At 43.7% G+C, this 20,849-nt stretch overlaps 1 protein-coding gene across 1 annotated transcript in view; it reads right to left on the reverse strand.

Annotated features, from left to right (window-relative positions):
* Positions 1 to 20,849, reverse strand: part of PTPN1 (protein tyrosine phosphatase non-receptor type 1) — a 368,861-nt gene that overhangs the window by 213,131 nt on the left and 134,881 nt on the right. The window contains exon 2 of the mRNA XM_069243648.1: positions 8,738 to 8,828. Within this exon, the coding sequence (XP_069099749.1) occupies positions 8,738 to 8,828 (91 nt within the window). The remainder of the gene's footprint in view (positions 1 to 8,737; positions 8,829 to 20,849) is intronic.

Genomic DNA, 20,849 nt, shown 5'->3' on the forward strand with positions numbered 1-20,849 from the left:
GGACCTTCCTCTTGACCGGGAGCGATGCGGAGCCAGGCCACAAGTAGCTGTAGGGACCGCTCCCTCAAAGTCTTGACTCATGGCCTGGCACTCAGAGCACAACTCCAGGTCATGGTCACGCTCCAAAAATCACAATCATACAAAGTGAGGATCCATCACAGACATCATCCGGTGACAGGAGTCATAGGGCTTGAAGCCAATCTACAGTGACGACATCCTCGAAGCGCTAAGAAGTAAAAAAAACTTTGACAAAACATCAAATGTCCAGTCAAAAAGTGACTGTAGGAGGAACTCTCTTCGGATCTGCTAGTAGGCTGGCACGGTAAGAAAAGAACTGACATCAGCGTGTCAGGTGGTGCCTATATATAAGCTGCAACGTCATATCTGGGACCACAACATCAACGACAGACACAGAGGCGACCAATGCCACCTGACGGCACACAGGGGTACTGCCTGATGAAAAATCTCTGGATCCAGACAGACACCGGATCTGGGTGCATTTCTCCAGGGCTGGAGTAACAAGCTGGGATGAGCTTACCCTATTCTCAATTATGAAAAGAATATCTGCTCAAATGAGACAACAGGCAGACATCTCCTAGTGACCCAGACGTGGGTATCTAGTTCTGATGGAACTTTCATGGGATTTTCCAATCCAATTTCCCCAGTTTCAATAGATTCTGTTAGACTCGTCAGGGAATACAAACACTCTAGTTGAAGATGACATTCTACATCTTATAGCATGCAGGGAACAGTGGAAAGTTCCGGGACTTTGGGAACAGGCTGAACATCTCATCAATAAATCATGGGCTTCAGGGACAATCAAGTAATATAAATCTGCATGGTCGAGAAGTCCGGGTTAATGTATGCCAAGGAATGTTGATTGTGTGGGGTCCGGAATTATCAACATCTTTCATTTTTTATCACCTCTTTTTGAGAAAGGAAAGGGTTTCAGGCTTCATTATTTCTACAGGGCACAATCCTATCAATAGATCCCCACTAGGTGAAAATCTTCTGGTTAGGAAATTATTCTGAGTAATTTGTCTTTCGCTCCCTCCAAAACCCAGATATTTTCTCTGGATGTTAATAAGGTCCTCAATCTTTTCATCTCCCGACAAAACAAAAAAAAACAGATCTGTCAAGGAAGGAACTATCAGGTAAGATGGCTATGCTCCTTTGCCTTCCTATGTTGAAAGGTATTAGATGTTACAGCACTGGACAATTACAGGAAAGGTATTAACCCCAGATGAGGTTGCTTTCCATATTTACAGAAAAGCTAAATCACCTTGTCGGATAATGTCCTAACCAACATTTAAAGGCTCTCAGGGCATACAAGAGTAGAACACAGGAACTCTGTCCCCTTTGAGAGAGGCAATTACTGATATTCACCCAGAGGGGTGAGGGCTATGGCCTCAGACTTTTTTCCTGGTTGCACATTTGGAAGACATTTTGGATGTAGAGGACAGGTCTTAAGAATCCATATCTGAGACATTCTATTTCAAACCAGTCACAGAAATGACTGCACTGGTGGTAAGCTTTGAATGAGCCTAATCATTGCCTCCAGCCCTGGTACAGAATGTAAAAGTTCCTAGCTAACATGCAGGAAAATTTGATACAGAGTCACAAATTAACTAAACCACAAGATTAAAAATAAACAAATTTCCCAACCTAATGATGTTAATCAGACTACCACGTAGGAGGACAAATTGAGAACCAAGGTATACCTTTTAGGCTTCTGGTCAATGACTTGTATTTTGAACAAACTCACGCTTAGATATAGTTGTAAAGTTTTATATAAAGAATTGTCATGCTCATTACAATGGTTCACTATGAATATTTGTTTTGTTACAGATATGTATGATTGCATCTGGATCAGTTATAATGTTGGCATTTTCAGCAAATTAATACTCCAAACAAAATTAGACTGGACTAAGATATCTGGATTGTCACATGAAGAAAGAGGAGGCAGAATTATAGCATTGGACTGGACTGTGACTTATGTAAAAAATTATGTTCCTTTCTCTAGAGCTTCTGGAAAATGTAGTTTGTTATTTGATATGTTTACAAGGGCTGCAGCAAAAATAAAGTGAAGAATGAAAGGCAGAATACTCATCTCCAGATTTAACAGAATTTAAAGATTTTCAAATTAGCTAGGAAATTGTGAATTATTTTCTATACTGTAAAATGCCTTTTCCTTCTCCAGAAGGTCGGGACAGTGCACTAGTGTAAAGAACCTTGTGAAGATGAGCAGGTTTATTTCTTTTATTTAATTTATATTGTGCAAAACAACTGCAACAAATCTAACTTAATGCAAAATAACTACATACATCATGTGGTTAACAGACTATGGGGGTCATTCTGACTCCCGCCGGGCGCGGTCACCGCACGCCCGGCGGAAGCCGCCAAAATACCGTACCGCGGTCGGAAGACCGCGGTGGGTATTTTGAGGTTTCCCCTGGGCTGGCGGGCGGCCTCCAAAAGGCCGCCCGCCAGCCCAGGGGAAACCGTCCTTCCCACGATGAAGCCGGCTCGTAATCGAGCCGGCGGAGTAGGAAGGTGCGACGGGTGCTACTGCACCCGTTGCATATTTCACTGTCTGCTAAGCAGACAGTGAAATACAAGCGGGGCCCTCTTACAGGGGCCCCTGCAGTGCCCATGCCATTGGCATGGGCACTGCAGGGGCCCCCAGGGGCCCCGCGACACCCCCTACCGCCATCCTGTTCCTGGCGGGCGAACCGCCAGGAACAGGATGGCGGTAGGGGGTGTCAGAATCCCCTCGGCGGCGCAGCAAGCTGTGCCGCCTTGGAGGATTCCAACGGGCAGTGGTAAACCGGCGGGAGACCGCCGGTTTACCCTTTCTGACCGCGGCTGAACCGCCGCGGTCAGAATGCCCTCGGGAGCACCGCCAGCCTGTTGGCGGTGCTCCCGTGGTCGGTGGCCCTGGCGGCCACCGGCCGCCAGGGTCAGAATGACCCCCTATGTGACAGTTTTAAAGGCCTATTGAAACTAAATCCAAAATGGAGGAGAGTGGGTTTCCCAGGCAAATTTGTTCCGGGGCCAAAACTGGGAAAGCAAGCTTTCAATCTTAACGTTTACCTCCAGTTTTCAGGAATGCTAGCCACCCAAAATCATCTCTTCTCTCACAACAGGTCATAGGCATTACTACCGTGGTTAACCAGCAACTGCAAGATGACCTAGTAAATTTGATTTGCCGATTCAGACTGTCATGGACTGCTCATATTCTGCTGGAGTGCTTCACAAGCTTCTTTACAATAGTGCGCTGTCCTGACCTTCAAGAGAGGGAAACGGTGCTAATAAAAAAGCTTTTCAACATTTGTTTTTAAAACATATTTTACTAATTTTGGAATATGTTATCACAAACTGATACAACTAAAAACGGCCTCCCTCCCTTTCAGGTTACCGTACTTCCTCGGGTTCCCCTTCACGGCAGAGGTGGGCTCCCCCAATCACCTCATAGCCAGCCAAAGTCCAAATATTTCAAGCACCATCCTCGTATGACCATGTGTCCACCCTCCTACTCTATCTGGTCCCTTGTGGCTTGCCTGAACTACACTAGAACGCACTTGCCCATCCTTTCCCGATTTTGTAAATTTTTTGGGGGCAGTCACCCCCCCTTATAAATCCCTTCCTCTTGTGCATAGCAAAAATCAGTTTCGCACTGTCAATCTCTCACCTCCGGTATCGCCCTGGATCACCAGGTAAGCGCAATTCCATCTTAGTCTGAAAAAAGCCCAGGTTAAATAGGAGCTACTGATATGAGGAAACATCAGTCTCACTACAGATCACTAACAACACTAACTGTGCCCTTGGTTGTCTGGGTTTGCCGGTGGCACCCTCCAATCTATGCATCACATCTTCCCAAAAAGCGAGGAAATGCGGACCATTCTACAATGTATGGACAAATGTGTCCCTCTGTCTACAGCCTTGCAAACACCACTCATCAGACATCTTCCTCAGTCTATTCAGAAGGACTCTAGTATAATAGATACAATGAAAATGTTAAGCTGTATTAATCAGTAGCGGGTCTTAATATCCACAAGCCTAGGGAAAAGCAATGCAGCCCCTGTAGTCGTCACCCTCTATATCACATATATCGCCCCGCTACCTGGCCCTTAAGTCCCCCTGAGTGCTCCTCAACAGTGTCTGATATGCAATGGCAATCTCCTTGGTAAGCAACAGGACTTCCAGCAATGTATACTCCAAGGAAGAGGTCTCCATAGCACCCACTGCGGGTGGTACCATCACCCTGAGCAGATACCGCAACTGGAGGTATTTAAGCACTTGGAAGGCCGGCATATCATATTCTACCCGAAGATGATCAAACAGAACCACCCATTTGCATTCCACACCTCTGAAAGGGTATGAATTCCTATGTCATACCACTGCCCAGCAGCGTGCCAGGCAAAAATGTGTATTTGGCATTAGCTTGCTGTGCCAGCCCATTTGTCTGTTCAACTTGCGCCAGAGCACTAGCACCATCCTTGTCATCAAGGCAACCTCCTTAGGCACTCTCCACCATATCAGACATTCAAATAACCTTTCTCCCCTAGCACCTCCTGGTCCAAGCGATAAGCCGGGTCATCTAGCTGTGCATATGTCCATCCATTAACAACACTGTTCTGAGCAGCTTCATAATAGTGCCCAGGGTGATACTGGAGGTGAGAAACTGGGAACTAATACACCAAGCACTGGACAGCTCTATCCTCAGAGGTCCAACCTACACAGCAACTTGCTCAGCAAGGCACTAACTGCCGCAAACATCGACTCCAAAATGCCATACAGGCAGTTTTAGAGTGTAGACGTAAAACAAGGCAGCAGCACCATTTTAAACAACACCGCTTTACCCATCATGGATAGCGGGAGCGCGCTCCAGTGTTTAACATCCATCTCCAATTTTCAGAGCAGTGGTGCTATATCCTGGTAGTGGGAGTCCTCCCTCCTGGAAATCCATAATCCCAGATATCTAAAAAGCCAACGCTCGATACTGAGAGGCATGTGCAGACGCTGCTGCGCCTCCATGTACCCACTGGAACGATCATAGATATTTCCCAATTTATTTGGAGCCCGAAGTAGTTCCTGTTAGTTGCAACTATTTCACCATCTCTACCTAGTTTCAGGTCCAGTGTGGCTAAGTATAACAGAACGTCATCTGCATACAGCAAGATGCATTCCACCCAAGGGGAGGTGCCTCACCTTCAACCTTCAATCTGAGCGCCAATGGACGTCCACTCGCCGAGTGGTCCAATGTCCAACAGAAACAGCATTGGCGATAGTGGACAGCCCTGCCTCATGCCCGACCAAACTGGGAAGTCAGGTAGTAGGCATGCGTTTAATTTGAGTCTCGGCCTTGGATCAGTATAGAATAAGAGGACCCAGGCCAAAAATGTCAGCCCCAAGTCTGTCTTCTCCAGAACTGTAAATGGGAAGGGCCACTCCACCGAATTGGAGATCTTATGAGTGTCAAGGGAGACTATCGCCAGCGACTCCACTACCTACTGAGTGGTTGCAAAATTATTCAGGAGCCTCCAAAGTTTGAGTCTGGTAGATCTATGAGGCATGAATTCATTCTGATAATGGTGGAACAAGTCCAGACCAGGAGGAGACATCGCCATCGTCCACAGGAATAACCTCATAATCACGACCAGCACCAAAGACACCCTCAGCGCCACCTACACTTCCAGACCCACACCAATCCAAACACCACCCTCGGAGGGACCCTCATCTACAGACACCCCCGGACTCCGATAGCAGATCAGCGACTCCATCATCAACGTAATCAGCATGCACGCCCTCGCATGCACAGACTACATACACCTTGGGGACCTGAACTTTCACATCGAGAACACTTAGAACAACAACTCCACCACCCTGCTCTACAACCTCGCACTCAAGCACCTAGTCACGACACCCACCCATTCAGCAGAACACACGCTCGACCCCATCCTCTCCGCCAGCAAACAGGTCTCCTTCAGCCATACCACCAAACTCCACTGGACCAACCACTGTTGCATTCACTTCACCTTCGAGAAACCCACAACACACCACCACCCACAGCGGATTCCCCACCACAGCTGGAACAAGGTCACCGAAGTCCAGCTGATCACCACCCTCTTCCGGAACCCACCAATCAACACCACCGACACAGCCGCCCACAACCTCAGGCAATGGATCAACGACTGTGCCAACACTCTCGCCCCGATCAAGAAATCTTCAAACTGACGCACCGACAGAAAGGCCATCTGGTTCACCAACGACCTCCAAGAATCCAAGCAAACATGCAAAAGACTCTAGAAGAAGTGGCGACGAGAACAGCAAGGGACAACCACACAGCCCTCAAGAAAGTAATCTGCAGACACCACCAACTCATTCGAACCACCAAAAGAACTTCCTTCAAAGAACGCACCGACAACAATGCACACAGCTATGAGGAGCTCTTCATCATCATCATGAAGAAACTCTCCAACCCCAGTTCCAAAGCCATAACATCCCGCCACGGTAAGACCTCTGCAACTCCCTAGCCACCTTCTTCTACTGCAAGATCGCAGACCTCCATGACAGCTTCAATACCCAGATCCCCCCGTCAACCACCGACATCACAGACTCACCGCCACCCAGTCACACCAACCTCCTGCCCTCTAGGACCCAGGTCAACGACGACAATGCACACAGCTATGAGGAGCTCTTCAAAATTGTGAAGGAACTCTCCAAACCCAGTTCCAAAGCCATAACATCCCGCCACGGTAAGACCTCTGCAACTCCCTAGCCACCTTCTTCTACCGCAAGATCGCAGACATCCACAACAGCTTCAATACCCAGACCCCCTGTCAACCACCGACATCACAGACTCACCACCCCCCAGCCACACCAACCTCCTGCTCTCTAGGACACAGGTCAACGACGACACCACCATCAAAATCATGATCATCCTCCACTCCGGCTCACCATATAACCCTTGCCCTCACCACATCTTCAAGAAAGCGAGCTCCATCATCGCACCCCAACTCCGGAACATCATGAACAGTTCATTCGAGACCGCCACCTTCCCAGAGAGCTGGAAACACGCCGAGTTCCACAACCTCCTCAAGAAACTCAAGGCGTAATCAAAGGACCTCAAGAACTTTCGGCCCATCTCCCTGCTCCCCTTCCGGCAAAAGTCATAGAGAAGATTGTCAATAGAGAACAGACCCGCATCCTCGAGGAGAACAACACTCTGGACTCGTCCCAATCAGGATTCCGCAGCAACCACAGCACCAAAACCGCCCTCATTGCCGCCACAAACGATACCAGGACCTTACTTGACAACTGCGAAACCACGGCCTCATCCTCCTGGACCTCTCGGCCACCTTCGACACAGTCTGCCACCACACCCTATGCACACGCCTCAACGACGCAGGGATCCGCGACACAGCTCTGGACTGGATCACCTCCTTTCTCACCGGCAGAACCCAGAGAGTTCGCCTCCCTCATTTCCCCTCTTAAGTCACCAAGATCATCTGCGGCGTACCCCAGGAGTAATCCCTCAGCCCGACCCTCTAACGTTTACATGACACTGCTCGCAAACATCTTCCGATCACACAACCTCAACATCGTCTCATATGCCAATGACACTCAGCTGATCCTCTCCCTCACCAAGGACCCCGCCACCGCCAAAACCAACCTCCACGGAGGAATGAAGGCCATCGCTGAATGGATGAAGAACAGCTGCCTGAAACTGAACTCGGACAAGACTGAGGTCCTCATTCTCGGCTCCACCCCCTCTGCCTGGGCCGACTCCTGGTGGCCTGCCACACTAGGAACCACACAAACACCCACTGACCACGGACACAACCTGGGGGTCATCCGGGACTCATCGCTATCAAGGACCCAGTAAGTCAACCCTGTGTCTCTTCCTCCTGCTTCAACACCCTTCGGAAGATCTACAGATGGATCCCTACCGGAACCAGAAGGACGGTCACCCAAGCCCTCGTAAGCAGCAAACTGGACTACAGCAACACACTCTATGCAGCAACCACAGGCAACCTCTAGAAAAGACTGCAATGCATACAGAACGCCTCTGCACGCCTCATTCTGGACATCCCCCACTACAGTCACATCACAGCCCACCTGAGAGACCTGCACTGTCTCCCTGTCAACAAGAGAATCACGTTTAAGCTCCTCACCCACGCTCACAAAGCACTGCGCTACACTGGACCAGAATAGCTCAACAGACGACTCACCTTCTACACCCCAACCCGCTAGTTTCGCTCCGCTGACCTTGCCCTCGCCACCGTTCCACGCATCCATAGAATGACTGCCGGTGGCAGATCATTCTCCCACCTCGCCCCCAAGACATAGAAACACGCTTCCTATCTACCTGCGACAGACAAAGGACCTGCTAACCTTCAGGAGACACTAAGACCTGGCTGTTCGAGCAGAGGTAATCACCTACTTTTTAATTTTAAAAACCACAGTTCTTTCATTTTTCCATTTCACTTTTCATTCAATCTAATGCGTACCAAAGCACTTCTTCCAAATGTTACATGTCTTTTAATATGTTATTACAGTACAACAGGAGGGAACATGTGGTAAACTTTTAACAAAGTGATTCTATCTAGCATGTTGCAAATTGCCTACTCAACTACAATTTAGAGTTTACTGCGGTGCATAGATACAGCAGTGTACGTTCACTGGGTCTAAAGGCAAAGTGGATAGAAACCAGAAACAAATAGCCAGTACTTACAAGGACTGACATCCCGGTACCGATTCCGGTTTTTGTTTTCAGGAAGCCTGGCCATTTTGCATGGAAAGTCACTCGCTTCATGTCGTATGTCCTAAAAAATAAAGTAAATTGTCACGATTTATACTAAACCAGTAGTAAAGCAAAGAAAAATTATTTGAAGGCACCATAAATCTCTCTCATACCTAGGTCCTCATTACGAGTGTGGCAGTCAGAGGACTGCCGCACTCGCGGTGACGGTCGGACTGCTGCACTCCAAGTGGTCCGACCACCAAATTACAATCCTGACAGGCAGACTTGCCAGGGGACACCCGTCCCCACCAGTACCATCGTTCCTAACAGGATGAAAGGAGTCTGAGTTATACTCAATCACAGCGACGCTGAACTTAGCGCCGCCATGCTGATTACAACTCAACTTTCTGCCAGCCTTTCCATGACGGGGACTTTGCCATGGAAAGGCTGGTGGAAAGCCAGTGCCGGGGGCCACATGGTGGCCCCCTGCACTGCCCATGCCCATGACATGACTCGGGGCTGAGATAGCCCCATGAGCACAGATGCATAGAAAGCAAAATGAGTCAATCAGCTCATTTCACTTTAATTTTCATTTAAATGTCGTCAGTTAGCCACATGCGCTGATCTCATTTCAATTAAAACAAAGGCACAGTGGTGGGAGTTGGGGAAGCTCTCCCCCAGCTCCCGGGGTTGTTTCTTTGTGAAAGAAATCCCTCTGGTGAGCCCACCAGAGGGATTTCAAGTGCGGGATCCGTCCAATACAAATCAGCCCTACAGCCTTGGACGGCTTCTGGCCATCCGACACATGGAACTGGTTAAAGGGGATCCCAAAAATGGCTAACTGCTTAAGGACGATTAAAGTGCCCGAAGCTTTCTTTGACATTAACAGAACAGAACAGAGGGTGTATATAATCTTAAAATCAAGTAATATTTATCTCTTGGAAATACTTAATGTTTTTAGGGAAAATACCTATTATTGAATATTTTGCTTAGTACAATCAGGAAAGCGACATACAAACATTCATTACCTTGGAAAAGAACAACAAGCACTGGCAAAACCAATCAGCCTTGCCTATGCCAGGCGAAATGCATTCCTAGGGCAATGGTCAGAATCTCTCCAAGAAGTCTTAAACAAAATAGACAGCTGCGGTGCCTGGTAGGCTTCAACATAAAAATGATAAATTATTGCTAGATCACGAATACTGATTTCATAAAATATTAAGTGTAGAAATCATACTGTCAACAGGTTAGTAGACTATTCTTTTTATGTTAGCCAGCAGGAAACTAGCCACTCTTCCAAGGAACAATACCAAACTGTAGAAAGCAAATACTTTTCTGGTACTACTGACCAGCTTATAACAAGTAACATTGGCAACTTGTAAGTATAGGCATTCAAAGATTTAGAGGACAAACTGCTGAGAAATTCACGGAAACATTACACTTAAGCAACATGCTGTTTTATTTTTCTAATCTTTAGTAGCATTTTTTGATAGTACGCAAACACTTGCTTGGCCTCAATTCTCCATCACGACAAATCCATTCTTCCAGATTACATGGTGTCAAAGTTATAATGCTCTATCAGCCAGATTCACAACTCTACAGAGAAGAGAGCATTTTAGAAGGTGTGTGTTCATTCAAAAGGGACGCCAGAGATGGATTACTACAGTAAGCAAATAGTTAATGGATGTCAAGATTTCTTCTTAGGGATATTACGATCATAAAAACAAATTGATTTTTCCCAGATTCATCCACTTTTTCACAACCACAAAACAAGTACATCCTGAGAACCATTATCACATGTATGTAAATAGATCTGTCTTAAACTAGTCCCTAAAGAATGAATGCAATTATAATTTCATTTCAATCAGATTATGACACAAATAACAATCTAATTAAAGCAGTTTTAATGAAGCAAGATTACTGTCACCCAGCCAGCACTACGAAACACTCCCATGTTCTCCAATTCGGAAAACAATTTAGCTATTTATGACATAAACAATGGCCTTCTATCTTGAACTGTAAGAAATTCAGCTCTTTAGAGCTAACCTGAACATTTAGTAATCCAAGACAAGCCTCTACTAAAACGTAAACGTGCCATATTCCTAAGTAATCGTGTTTTTATTGTTTTTCCTTCTTAAATAATAACTTTGGATTTCTTATAAATTACGGTTGGAACTAAGGAATTAACATAATGAAATAGTCTTTTAAGACACTAAATTGTAGCACCTGGACAAAATATTATGGGGATTATCCTTAAGTAATGTTTAACTACTACAACACCTCCAATGTACGTTTTAGAAGGTGGGGTTTTAATCATTTGCAAAAAATGGAAATAAGAGCCTTGGCGTGCTAGTGGACCAGGAAGGGATGGAATGGTATAGGACTACAAAAGTGCTGTGAGGGTGGAGATACAGGCTACACTATTAATGCTGTGCTGTACTTGTTCTGCATGAGGGGGGAGACTTGTTGTTATTGTTCGGTTCCAGAGTAAAGCTGGTCTGTAGGTGTCCATGACGTATTGTAATGTTCGGTGAGGGAATGAAGTTGGGCTGCAGGTGCCCATAAGGTACCTGCTCTGTGAAGAAGGGACGCTTGTTCACAATCAGTGAGATACCTGTTCTGTGCAAGCGTGGTAAACACACAACAAAAGCAAAGTGCGATTGACATAGGTAATGCCTTATTCAACCAGTGCAATAATTCTAAGTATACCTCATTAAGTGATTCTCAGCAGACGTAATCAAGTCTCTCAGCAAGATTGTGCCATTTGGGCATTGTCCAGCGCTCTTAAACCCTAAGCAGAAGAGCCAATATTGTACAGCAGAGGTCTGATTCTATTTGTTAAACAAGCAGGATTACATGTGCATAAATTTGAGTGGTTACTTAGTAGCTGTATTCATTAAAACTATAAGGTGACCTTTTCATCTTCATTAGCACATGAATTTAATGTATAATAAAATCGTGATGTGAAGGATTCTATGTAAGCATCAAACTGTCCCCAAGAACTAAACGCCAAAAGTGACTGTTACATAACACGCTAATAATGTATATATTAACTATAATAACTGATTCACTGAGCAAATCTTCGGAGGCCCCCTCGAGTCAAATGTAAAATGGAATGGGAATTCTAGCCGCAGAACAATTTACTTAAATCTAGCTCATCCATCTTCCACACCCCTGGACTCAAATGTATCTCTAGAGGGGACAAATATAATATTATAAAAAATCGTTCTATTAATGTGTAATGTAGAATGGAAGTTAGAAGGGAAGACATTTAGAAAAGGGGATCATAAATATCTCGTTACCACTTCACAGAAATGTTAATCTATGCAAATCAATAAAGTTGTGTTACATTGTATGCTTAATTTTGTTAACTGCTGCATGTATCCTCAGCTTTTCTATGTTCTATACTTAATTATGTTACTCACGGTGCACGTCTCACACATACCCGCATTTCATATGTTTCAGCCTCCATTGCTCAGCTACAAGCTTTCAACTTTTTTTTTGGCAGTGTCTTGTCTGACGCGTGGAAGCGATCTAGTCATGTGCCCGACTTGAGACAACCATAAGCGAGCACATAATAGGTGTTCCTTTATGCCAGGGGTCTTCAACCTGGAGGGCATGCCCCTCTAGGGGGTGCCAAAGTGATCGGAGGTGGAAGGGGTGGGGCGGGAACTCCAGGCTTTGGCCAAAGGAAGCATTTATGCAGATAACAGTACTTTGTTTTATGCAGAACAAAGTTTATTGCATTTTTAAAAAAAGGTATCAGAACTGCAATGTTTAAATAAGTCTAAATAAGTCTCGACATATTTAAACATTGCGAACTTAATAGAATAATTGTTGAAAATTCTGAGGGTGGGGCAATGATGTTTAATTCCACTGGGGCGCACAGTGTTTAGAAGTTTGAAAACCAATGCTCTATACGAACTAGTACAAAACAGCAGACTCACTTCATGTCTGTCTTTTTGCTGATTAATTTTAAATAATAGAGATTTGTTCTCTTTCATGTCTGACTCAATGAGGTGATCTGGTCCTCGGGGTCATAAACCTGATGGGAGAAGGCCATGAGAAGGCATACACTGACGGTCTGTGCAGAGGGAGTGCCAGCAGTGCACCTAAGGCAATCTGCACCGGTGTGTCAAGACAGGACAGACTAGCAGAAGAGACTGCCAGTTAGTACTCTTTCCAAAGTGATGTTTGCCTGGTCAAAAACTTGAAGGCTGAGTCTACAGGTGTTATTACCCTTCTTAAAATGATTCTTAATTTGTATTTTCTCTTTCAGTATTGCCCCCGAAAGAAGAGTTCTTCCTCCTCCCCGGTCCAATGTATTTCCAGTCCTTTAGAGGGCCCATAAGGTCTCTTTCCTTTCTTCTATCCTATGTACTGTTTTACCAAACCTCTATTGTAAAATCTGTTGGTGGTGATTATGGTCTCCTATGATCATAACACCCAACTAATCCTTAAACTTAGCAAATACTTTATGGAATGCAGGATGCTATGGCTTTGCCAAAGTCAATCAACTATCCTGCATGGGATCAATAACAACTCGTTTAGATTAAATGGCAGCAAAATCAAAGTTTTGCTGTTAGGCCAACATTCTCCATTGCCACCGGCCCTCCAGAGCTCTTCCTTAGGAGGAATCCCCAAAGTCCTGATGAATAGATGAGTCTTGGTTTTTGCTTCAATAAGGACGCACCCTCAAACCCCAAGTTAATTCTGAAGCCTCTAACCATTCCCATCACTTCAAAACTCGTAAGAAAATTCTCCATTTTGTACCTTTCAACTCAAAATCTATCAATGTCAATGTCATTAATTCAAGACTGGATCATGCATACACCTGCTACCTATCTGTTTCTCCTTCCATAACCACAAAGACCACAAATGGCAAAAAAAAAAAATAATTCATGACCACTAGACGTATTTATAATCCAAGAAGACATGACAGGGCATCTGATGCCCACCAATGCCATAACAGGCTTCCTGTTTCCAAGCAAACTCAATTTAAGGCCCAGCGTCTCTACTAGAGCACCTTTTACAAAGAGGAGAGCTCCCCTTTCCATCAGAATAAGCTTCATAGACAGATTTCCTTGTACACTCTTTGGTCCGGTTCTCTACTGTCTGTTGGCTATCACAAGAAGCGTAGGCTGAGAAGTTGAGGCTTCCAGGTGTGCAATCAGTTTTTAGTGCCACGATATGTTTCGCTAACTGTTTTTCACTTTCAAATTGCAATATTCGTCCAATAATGTTTAACTTCTGAAATGATCAAGCATGTAAACTTACAGCCAATTAAGTGACGGTATTTCATTGGCAGAACACTGTAATGGAATTGCCCTACAGAGCAATGTGGTTTGTGCAAAAGAAACAATATGTGTTTGCACTTAAAACGTATGCCATGAATTGTCACATTTAAGGAAGACTCATTGAAAAATGTAATTAGCAGATCTACCATTTAAAGCATCAGAACAACAGCAGATTAAAGTCCCAAAACTCAATAACATCTCTTTGTGCATACTACTCATTTCCACAGATGACTCCTACCAGATATATAAATAATCAATTCAGATATCTTTCTTTTGCAAAGAACTATAAACTTTGTGCAGCTGAGTGCTGGCCAGGGGGGCCCCTGGCCAGCCCATGCAAAGTGCATGGGCAGTGCATGGGCCCCCCTGCGTACCCTGCACCTGTTTTCCGCCAGCCTCTTCCTGGCGGTGCTACCGCCATGAAACTGTTGGCAGAGAAGGATGTCGTAATTCCCAGGGCAGTGCTGCCCTGGAGGATTAGGACCGCTGGGATCTGTGATCCTGGTGGAACTGGCAGCTCGACCATCAGGGTTGTAATGTGACAGTCATAAAACCGCACTGGTGGTGGTCCACCGCCACCGCGAATATGGCAGTCTAGTGACCACCAGACTAGTAATGAAGCCCTTTGTGTTTAAATCTAAGCATGGAGGGTATGATAATTTTCTTAGGCTATCTACCTCCAGTCCCAATCTTATAAAGCTGCTTTTTCACTCTGATACTGAAAATCCTGTATTTCACCAAAAAGCAGAGGCAAAGATTACTTGATATATTTCCTCCACCCCCACCATTTCTTAAGTTACCTCCACTTCGGGGAATTGTCTGTTTTAGACAAAAAGTTTGTGGTTTTCTGCAGAAACGTTCTCATCAATGAAAGAGGAACAGATTCTCAGCAGTGGGAAAATATAAAGAGCCATTAATATCAGATTGGTAAAGTGCAAATACGCCCTAGTCATTATATTCATGACATCCTGGCGTTTCCATTTTAGTATTCGTTTTCTTACACTGTCGCATAGGCTCTCATTATTCTAATGATACTACTGGATCTGAGCTGCAGAATCGCCTGCGGTGTTTGGGGACTGAGTCTAACTCACTACAGGTGACAACTGTCTGCCTAATCCGTGTTTTTTGCTCCGGCTAACTAGCAGTGCCTCATCTCTACTCAAGAGCAGGGATGGTTGGGCAGCCGAACGCATGAGACTATTGACTCCTCAGGGAAATCGTAGTCACTCAGATCGCATCCTTTTCTGTAATTTATATTACTCTCATATATACAATGACAGTCGGAGGTAGTATATGTTTCAATAAGGTTTTAATGAAGCAACTGCATCTTAGATAATAAAGCATGTACTGAAATAACCAGGACTATGAAGCATGACAGGATTAAAATAGTGACGAGGAGAGTAAAGCATAAAAATAACGCTACCAAAGTGTCACTGGAATCAATAGACTAATTCCTACCTAGGCTATATTAGAGCACAGCATGTTAAGCTCTAGTTCTGCCCTTCAGGTTCCCCTGGGAAGACATCATCCCTCATACCTGAGCAAAAGCCTGAAGTCTGCGTAAGCAGCTGTAGTGAAGCGTTCGGCAATCTGCATACAGTCGAGGTCATCTGGCTGGAATCTCCCTCTAAGGTGTATGGGACAGTGAAGTGTTTTTATAATAAAACAGCTTATGTTTTAAAGAAAATGTCCCTACGTAAGGATGTGTGTGTTTCTATGAATACCAGAGACAAAGCATTACCATGTTTACCGGCAACCTATATTACTGCAGCCTTGAGAGAAGCACAGAGTGAAAGACATGTCTTGTTTAATAACACAGTGCTGGCCTAGGCAAAGAACAGCTAGATAGAGAGAAACAAATCAAGACCGCAAATGTGGCTATTGTTAAAATAATAAACTAAGCTGAATAAAATATATCTAGGTTAAAGTGCACAGCGGCAGGCCTGGTTTTGCTAAAATAGTGTGCGTGAGCTATAACTAAAATGGCTACACAACAACACATACTGACGAAAAATCTGTCACAATAAGGTGCAGTATCAATACAGCTGAAGGTTAATGAAATTCACCAACCAGACCTCCAAAGTTCTTTCTGCTAGATCCAAAGATTAAATTGTACCAGGGCACTTAGGCAGCTCAATAGGCAAGCTGACACCTAACTGGATTCTGCGTTCTGTCTAAAGTAAGAAAAAATTTCAATTAATAATATCCCTTTATGGAAAAAGTCACTGGTTCTAAATACTCCAAGTGCATCCCCAAACCATGCAAAAAACCAAAGCAGGTTACTGGTCCCAGAACTTGTTTTTAAGGATTACAGCTGGCCTAAAATATTAGAGCCATTTTGTGGCTAGAGTGGAGAGGAACTGGCAGGCAGATAACACCCACAAGGAGTAAGGAAGTATTAGTGACTTGGCAATGACATCTAGTCAAATAACAATCTTCCAGTCAAGTTTATGAATTTTAGCGTGAGTGTCTTCATTAATATACTATCAGGTATAACAGGTAAGGTGAAAAAGAAAAAGAAGTGACAGAGCAGAATAACAGAAGATCAGTTCTCTTGTCTCAATTTCCTGTACTGTTCAAGTTTTGTGACATAATAACCAAATAAAATAGTTATAAAACGATCTACAGAGCTAAGGGAGTAATGTACTAATAGTTTCAGCGGTTCTTACGCATGCAAATTGCTAAATCACAAACTTTACGACTGCAAAAATGAAAGCATTTACAAAGTATACAGTATAAGTAGGAAATAACTGACTGGAAAAAAGGCCCTTAATGACTGACTTCAAATCGGAAGAAGAGGGCTGGTGGAATCAAAGAGGTGTACTCGGTCTCCTTATAAGATAAAGTGGTATACAGAAATGGCTTGGGACTTCAACGGTGGTCACAAACCAAGGCTGGAATACCAACTTGTCAAAGCAGGTGGTAGAGATTTGCAAGGTGGAAGTTGTCCAGGACAAACAGATTCCAGTTTGGGATTGCCAACTGCGCTGAGGGGGAAGGGGTGGAGGAACATACATAAGCCAAGGGGAACATAGACTGTTTCACACCCTCCCCCAAACCCATGCGATTCTCGGAAGGCATACTTGTTTTATAAATCAATCACTGCCCGTTCGCGGAGCACAGCTACTTTAAAAGAAATGTCAGCTCTGAGCGAAAGCAAATACAGGAATGGAGGTCTGCTCTACTTTACAGGCATCCATTACTGTATTGCTAGGTAGTCACACAACAAATCGTACTTCAAACGTACTTAATTTAAATCCAGAAAATAGTGGCATTACAGAAGACTGATTAGTACATAAGCCGCAGAAAAAACCTCGGGTTAGGTAGCAAAGCAAATGGTGTGCAAAAACAGGCGGCTTTGTGACCCAACCTCAGTACATCTACCCTTAAATTCATTGATCTGGAAGAAAATCATTAAACGATCATACAATGTTTTCTGATCACAAGTAACATCGTTGGACACTGCCGAGGTTTTTTTTTTTGCCTTTATTTTGTAGTTTTGTTTATATTTACATTATTTTAACTAAAAAACAGAAACAAAGGTGTGGATTCCAAATGAAACGTAGAACCTGCGGGTGTGTAATCAAAACATTAGGTAAGTAGATGGGAAGCAGCAGTAAAATCCACTGCTTTTGCCTTAGAAATTGCCAGGAGACTCTTTATAGAGAGGGTGTTGAGGGGACTACTAAAACAAGGCAAGCATAAACTTCGGGTCACATTCTACATTCCATCTGCATACACCTGTTCAATCACTCAACAGAATTATGCTCAAATGAGTAAGTTTTGAACTGATGAACTATTAGACCTATATCTTGTCATTATTCCTTACTCGCAGTGTCCATCCCTATTCCACATTATCCGGACAAGCAGAAGATTTAGTTCGTCCCAAACTGGGCCCAGAGACATTAAAGAGGCACCAAAGGCTGAATTCCATCAGAAAAGGCTTCGAAAAGAAGTAAACAAATGCAGCATTACTCCGGACTGGTAACTAACGCACGCTAATTTCCTCAGAAGGGCTTTCACCAGCCGTCTTCTCCATCTGTTATTCTGTTATTGTGTCATGATGTGTATATTACAACCACTACATGTATGTGACAATAGGTCAATTCAACTCAGCCATTGGCTAAATTCACTGTAAGCGACGACACTCTGGAACATCTCCGTGCACAAAGTAGTCCTCTTCTGTGCCAGGGACTAATATAGTAATGAGAGTTTTTTGGGACCAAGCTTTTTTTTATTTATTTAACCAATATCTGTTTTGTTATACTGTTGAGCAGATCCCACAATAATAACGTTTTAACAAAAATCATGAAAACAAATGCACTGACAAAGCCACAAAGGCTGGCAGTCTAATGCCAGGTCTATTGGCTTTGCCGATGTTTTTGTTTCCCCCCCCAGAGAGGGTCTTGGCTCTGTAAAAGCACTCTTAAGCATTGACTTTATAGACCGCCCTCAAGCATGGTTGAGGGATTCTGATTCCCTCTAAATATTTGTTTTTATTAAACAAGAAGACACTTTCTAGAACCTATGTTGTAATGGATCTTTTCTTAAAGAAGCAATGGTTCTACAGCTGGCATCTAAGGGTAGCATCTAGACGTGGGCACCTGTATTACTGCTTTTAACTTGCAATAACTTAGGCAGTTCAAAGCAATGTAACAAATACTGTCATGCCTTGCGGGGGGGATTGTATCGATTCCAATCTGCACATCAAACAACCACCACAAATAAGCAAACAAGGCAGAACAAGTGGCCCTTTAGGCACCATCGGGGACAGTGTGGCATCTTCTTTGAGGCTATGGACATTGCAGCTCAATCGGCATAAACATTTCCCGATCCTAATCTTGTCAAATGATGCAAAAGTAGAATTCCAAAGTAGAGGAAAAGCTCCTGCAAATTTAAATGTAAAGGTATAAATTGGCACATTCCAACTAAGCTATATGTTTTTGGTGTGCTTAGATACCGAGATTCATTTCTGCAACAAGAAAATTATCCACTTTGGAGTCAATTTGTGAAGCAGGATACAGCGCGATAAGAGTAAGCACGAAGCATTACTTTCATTTTAGCCCCACCCAAACTCTACTAAACACACAAGAAATTAAGAGCACATTTCTAATGCAACTAACACACAAGAAAAAACAAAATAAATATTGTACTAACCACCAACTACTAATCCCTGGTTCAGGAGAAGCATTTACTACTGTAAAAAAACACTTCAATGCTTTATCAAGGGTCGTAATCCGCTACACAAACATATTTACAATTACAATTGTAGTATGTATGTTTGAAGATGGCAAAAGTTTTGAAGAATATTCAGTCTGTGATGTCGTTAACAGACACATTGGTTTTAGTCGACCTCAACACTGGAGAGTGGTGATCAGCAATGTTAAAAGGTATAATTTTTTTTTAAACTATGAAATACTTTAAATATGGTCTTTTACTTTTATCTCCATTATCGAATGTTTATTTCTAAGAACAGTTTGAATACCGAACAACTAAAGTACATGCATATATACATACCTGTACACACACAAACACACATATATATATATATATATATATAAACACACACACACACACACACACACACTATTGTCAATACATAAATACACAGCTTTATATATGTATCAATATTAACTAGTGGCAATCGCCACTAGGTAGTTATAGCTAGCACCACGTTTCCATAGAAAAAGCATTTTTTGACTTGCCTTTTTCTTTGACACCGTTTGACAAATCTTCACGAAATTTTCCAAAAAAAGAGGCCAACTGATTTTTTTGCGCATGGGAAGTTTCAGGTTGATATGTAAAGGGGCTAAAAAAAGTTGCACTTTTTATGTCAATTCCCATAGGACCTGTCAACGCGTCTACAGTCCGAACCACTAGGCAGAATTATACCGAATGTGGCAGAATGCTAGCTGCCGGTACACAGACTGTGCTTCTTCTTATTTAGTGTCAATCTGTTTAGTAGTTTAGGAGATATTCAAGGGAAAATAAATTGGTCTATCTCTGGCCGCGAATATTTTGTGATTATTTCGCGAATAGATAGAGAAAATTCACAAATATGTGTGTATAAAGAAGCGCTGCAATTGGCTGACCGCGGCCCGATTAGAAAGTTGCGACCGACATTTTATTTCACGGGACACAGCCCCGGGTGAAAATTCAAATTGAAAGTGGCATAGGGGGTCAGGGTGAAGGTACCCTGACCCCAAGGGTGTGATAAAGGTGAGTTTTGAGGGCAAATTATAGGTTCAATATAATTTTGCATGCAGATGCACAACATTCACTAAAATTCACAAGTTTCTGCAAATAATTCACAAAATATTCGCTATTGTGGGGAAAAAAAAAGAAGAAAATCCAGACTCATTCATACACTAATTCATTCACTCATACATGCACTCAGAGGCTCAGGTGCCCACTCACACACCCACTCAGACACTCATACACACACTCAGTCTCACACCCACTTTCAGACCCACTCACGCACCCACTCAGACATCCACTGACAGAGAGGCTCTGTGGCCAACCTGCGTTGCGCACGGCCAGAGGCTATGCGTGGCGTTGGGTGGTTATAAGGCTTGGCTGCTAGTCCTGACTGCAAGGCCAAGCCTTGGAACCTTGGGCTGTGTGTGGCAGCAGTTGGAATAACATACAGTAATTAAGGAATAACGTACAGTAATTCAAATTACTTTATGTGAAAGAAAAAACAAAACAGAAATTCACAGTTATAGTTAGAGTTCCTTCAAGTAACTATAACTCGTGCCCGAAGGTAACCATAACTCACGCCTTCGCCATGCACAGCCAATTACTCC

This window comes from Pleurodeles waltl, chromosome 7, assembly GCF_031143425.1.
Source record: "Pleurodeles waltl isolate 20211129_DDA chromosome 7, aPleWal1.hap1.20221129, whole genome shotgun sequence".
NCBI classification, from domain to species: Eukaryota; Metazoa; Chordata; class Amphibia; order Caudata; family Salamandridae; genus Pleurodeles; species Pleurodeles waltl.